Here is a 5,000-nt window from a genome sequence, read left to right as displayed (position 1 = left end):
CTTCTAATGGCCTAGTTCACGCATATTGGGGATTGTATGCATATGAATGATTTTATTTGGTTTCTGCACGGTTAAATAAGTTAGGCTACATTAAGTTTTGTTTCTGCGCAGTGTGAGTTTATAAGCAAGCAATCTACGCTTGCAGTTTCAGCAGAGGGTTGAAGAGGTGCATTGAGCGCATTGAGTGTTCCCATAATTCCATGCGAGTTGATGTTAATGCAGTAATATTAGATTACTCTGGCCTGCAGGCTGTTAATAAAATTATTTTTTAATGTTTTCACATGTAATGTAAAATGATCCTATGTAGTCGTGTGTTACTACTATGTAGTCGTGTGGTACTACTACTAAACTACTTCGGTGCCTCAGGCCCTTTGCATTAAACAATTGAAGTCACCCTTAATGTGTATTGCATGTATCAGAGCTAATTCATCCTGGGCCAAAGAATGTTGGTATGGGGCCCGTGTAGCGCTCTCGCACCTGGGCCCACCATTGGCTTGTTACGCCACTGATCTGAGCAATAATTATTGAACAAATTGCAGTCTACATGACATGAAATAGATTGTTTACAAGTTATGGTAATGTTATTCTGGCGTGAACATTGCACTTTCATCACGTTAGCACCCTAAGATTACAGCTCGTTATGTCTCGTCAAAATTCATTGATGAAAGAAGGTGCGCTTTATCCCAGAGAACCATACTCGTTTCACTTAGGCTAGACTAAAACAGAAGAGAAGAACTTGGCACTAACCATGTAGTCGTGTTTTCTATAGCGTATTCGTTAACCTGTCGTTCTTTGAACTCTTTAAAAATGTTGGGATATGTCTGCGAGGTGTTTAGCCAAGTTCCATGTGTAGCCTACTGCTTTTACTTTGAAACATATTTTACAAACGGGCCTCTGTGTACCTGATGGCTTGCCTGCACTATTCGCGATGAATCCGAAATATTTCCAGATTTCATATCACCTTTTGTTTCATCCACAAGGCCGAGGACTGTCGGCAAAGAACTATGTTGACGTTGGCTGCGCACTCACTCACTCAGAGCTGCCTGCTTGACACGCCCACTTGCCTAGATGCGTGCAAGGAGGAGAGCAGCAGTTCACACAGACACAGAACGTTATTATTTTAATAAAGTATCGATTCTAAAAACGTCGGAAATCGTATCGTTTTTTGCGTGAAGGCATCGTGATACCTTTTTAGTATCGATACACTGTGCACCACTACACACAACACACACAACACACACACACACACACAACACACACACACACACAGACACACACACACACATACTCTCACACACACACACACCTCACCTGCATAAGTGCACCCGTCTCCTCACTCAGTGTGTCGTCATGTTTGAACTCCACGGTGACGGCCTTGTTGCAGTCGATGGACGCCATCTCCACATCCGTGGTGTTGTTCATGTACACGGCCCCATGGAAATCTGTGGCCCGGAACCCTACACACACACACACACACACACACACAAGACCCAAGGTTAGTGTTCATGTACACGGCCCCATGGAAATCTGTGGCCCGGAACCCTACACACACACACACACACACACACACACACAAGACCCAAGGTTAGTGTTCATGTACACGGCCCCATGGAAATCTGTGGCCCGGAACCCTACACACACACACACACACACACACACACACACACACACACAAGACCCAAGGTTAGTGTTCATGTACACGGCCCCATGGAAATCTGTGGCCCGGAACCCTACACACACACACACACACACATACACACACACACACAAGACCCAAGGTTAGTGTTCATGTACACGGCCCCATGGAAATCTGTGGCCCGGAACCCTACACACACACACACACACACACACACACACACAAGACCCAAGGTTAGTGTTCATGTACACGGCCCCATGGAAATCTGTGGCCCGGAACCCTACACACACACACACACACACACACACACACACACACACAAGACCCAAGGTTAGTGTTCATGTACACGGCCCCATGGAAATCTGTGGCCCGGAACCCTACACACACACACACACACACACACACAAGACCCAAGGTTAGTGTTCATGTACACGGCCCCATGGAAATCTGTGGCCCGGAACCCTACACACACACACACACACACACACACACAAGACCCAAGGTTAGTGTTCATGTACACGGCCCCATGGAAATCTGTGGCCCGGAACCCTACACACACACACACACACACACACACACACACAAGACCCAAGGTTAGTGTTCATGTACACGGCCCCATGGAAATCTGTGGCCCGGAACCCTACACACACACACACACACACACACACACACACACACACAAGACCCAAGGTTAGTGTTCATGTACACGGCCCCATGGAAATCTGTGGCCCGGAACCCTACACACACACACACACACACACACACACACACACACACACACAAGACCCAAGGTTAGTGTTCATGTACACGGCCCCATGGAAATCTGTGGCCCGGAACCCTACACACACACACACACACACATACACACACACACACAAGACCCAAGGTTAGTGTTCATGTACACGGCCCCATGGAAATCTGTGGCCCGGAACCCTACACACACACACACACACACACACACACACACAAGACCCAAGGTTAGTGTTCATGTACACGGCCCCATGGAAATCTGTGGCCCGGAACCCTACACACACACACACACACACACACACACACACACACAAGACCCAAGGTTAGTGTTCATGTACACGGCCCCATGGAAATCTGTGGCCCGGAACCCTACACACACACACACACACACACACACACACACACAAGACCCAAGGTTAGTGTTCATGTACACGGCCCCATGGAAATCTGTGGCCCGGAACCCTACACACACACACACACACACACACACACAAGACCCAAGGTTAGTGTTCATGTACACGGCCCCATGGAAATCTGTGGCCCGGAACCCTACACACACACACACACACACACACACACACACAAGACCCAAGGTTAGTGTTCATGTACACGGCCCCATGGAAATCTGTGGCCCGGAACCCTACACACACACACACACACACACACACACACACACACAAGACCCAAGGTTAGTGTTCATGTACACGGCCCCATGGAAATCTGTGGCCCGGAACCCTACACACACACACACACACACACACACACACACAAGACCCAAGGTTAGTGTTCATGTACACGGCCCCATGGAAATCTGTGGCCCGGAACCCTACACACACACACACACACACACACACACACAAGACCCAAGGTTAGTGTTCATGTACACGGCCCCATGGAAATCTGTGGCCCGGAACCCTACACACACACACACACACACACACACACACACACACACAAGACCCAAGGTTAGTGTTCATCAATGTGACTGTCTTAAAGTCTGTTTTTGGTTAATTGATGTGAATAAATGACAAAATACACACTGGTGATTCAGTTTGTTGATGTTTTTTAACTTAGAAGCTAAAAGAGTGTTGATGCGCCGCAGTTCAACAGCCGTGTGTGTGTGTGTGTGTGTGTGTGTTTTTTGCCTCTTGGCAATGCATGATGCTGGATGTGAAATTGTGGGTGTGGCTCAATCGTCAATTCTACCTTTGAATTCGAAGTTCAAGATGGAGATGTAGTTTGGATCGACTTCTTCTTACAATCGAAATCGTGACACCCCTACACACTATTCACACAGACACACACACACACACGCACCTGTGCTGGTGCGGACACGCATGATGGCGTCGAAGCCGATGGGTTTCTCGATGTCCTTCCGCAGGTCACTCAGGAAGTTCTCTCCGTCTGTCTCCGCCTGAGTGAGAATGAGCGTGCAGTTAAGTTAAATGTCCTGCAGGGGGAACTATTTCACCTGAGTGAGAATGAGCGTGCAGTTAAGTGAAATGTCCTGCAGGGGGAGGTATGTCACCACTCTTCCCTACAGACAGAATGAGCGTGCAGTTGAGTTAAATGTCCTGCAGGGGGAGCTATTTCACCACTCTTCCCTACAAACAGACAGGACCTTTGATGGCATGCTCATTGTCACTGCTTACACCTTCTGACCATCTCAACAAAAACAATGTGTGTGAGTGTGAGTGTGTGTGTGTGTGTGTGTACCTGGAAGTTGTTGTACTTGTAGACGGACCCCCCGGTGTGTGTGTGTGTGTGTGTGTGTGTGTGTGTGTGTGTGCGTGCGTGTGTGTTTGTGTACCTGGAAGTTGTTGTACTTGTAGACGGACCCCCCGGTGTGTGTGGGCAGGTGGCCCATGGTGGCCGTGTCCAGGTACTGGCTGGGGAACAGGAACAGATCCACACTGCAGCCCTGTGTCACACACTCCTTCACCAGGGACTCATACACACCCCGTGCAGGCTGGAACAGAGTCTACACACACACACACACACACACACACACACACACACACACACGCTATTTAGGGCACCAGTTTTGCATCTTGTGCTATATCAAATTTCGTTGGCCTTTCGAATGTCTTACTTTCACGTCATCCACTTAAACTTTCCTACTACAAGGGGCGGAGAAAGGCGGAGATGAATTGAACAAAATAAATGTATCACAGCGTTGGGTATCTGCGGTTTGTCCATGGCACTGATAAAGCTGCATTCGCATCTGGCCCTCAGTCTTCATGCCATGGAACAGGAAAAAGGCCAAGAGGAAACGCAAGCACAGCTAGTTGAAATAAAGTGTGTGGGATTAGAAATGGCAAATAATATGCCAAATCTCTGATTAATTTACGTCAATGTGCGTGTGCGTGTGTGTGTGTGTGTGTGACTGACCTTCTCCTTGTCTGTGTTGACGAGCTTCCTGTCGTCTCTGTTTTTGAGTTTCCCAGGAGCCTCGGCGGTAGGAATGGAGGAGTGGAACAGGAAGAGCTTCCCACTGCACTCAGCTGCCTAATAAAGAGAGGATAGAGAGAGAGAGAGAGAGGGAGAGAGAGGGAGGGAGAGAGAGAGGGGGAGAGAGAGGAGAGAGAGAGAGGGAGAGGGGGGGAGAGAGAGA

General features: G+C 48.5%; 1 protein-coding gene across 1 annotated transcript in view; it reads right to left on the bottom strand.

Annotated features, from left to right (window-relative positions):
• sec24d (SEC24 homolog D, COPII coat complex component) overlaps window positions 1-5,000 on the bottom strand; it is a 59,852-nt gene that overhangs the window by 11,983 nt on the left and 42,869 nt on the right. The window contains exons 14-17 of the mRNA XM_076288464.1: window positions 4,778-4,894; window positions 4,197-4,367; window positions 3,704-3,800; window positions 1,312-1,457 (exon numbers count right to left, since the gene is read on the bottom strand). Coding sequence (XP_076144579.1) covers window positions 1,312-1,457; window positions 3,704-3,800; window positions 4,197-4,367; window positions 4,778-4,894 — 531 coding nt within the window. The remainder of the gene's footprint in view (window positions 1-1,311; window positions 1,458-3,703; window positions 3,801-4,196; window positions 4,368-4,777; window positions 4,895-5,000) is intronic.

The sequence above is a fragment of the Alosa pseudoharengus genome, unplaced genomic scaffold, assembly GCF_046254945.1.
Source record: "Alosa pseudoharengus isolate Yale_2024_CS ecotype anadromous, Long Island Sound unplaced genomic scaffold, YU_APseudo_1.1 YU_APseudo_1.1_scf_17, whole genome shotgun sequence".
Lineage (NCBI taxonomy): Eukaryota > Metazoa > Chordata > Actinopteri > Clupeiformes > Clupeidae > Alosa > Alosa pseudoharengus.
Note: the sequence above shows the minus strand (reverse complement) of the source record. Positions and strands in the feature narration are given on the sequence as shown.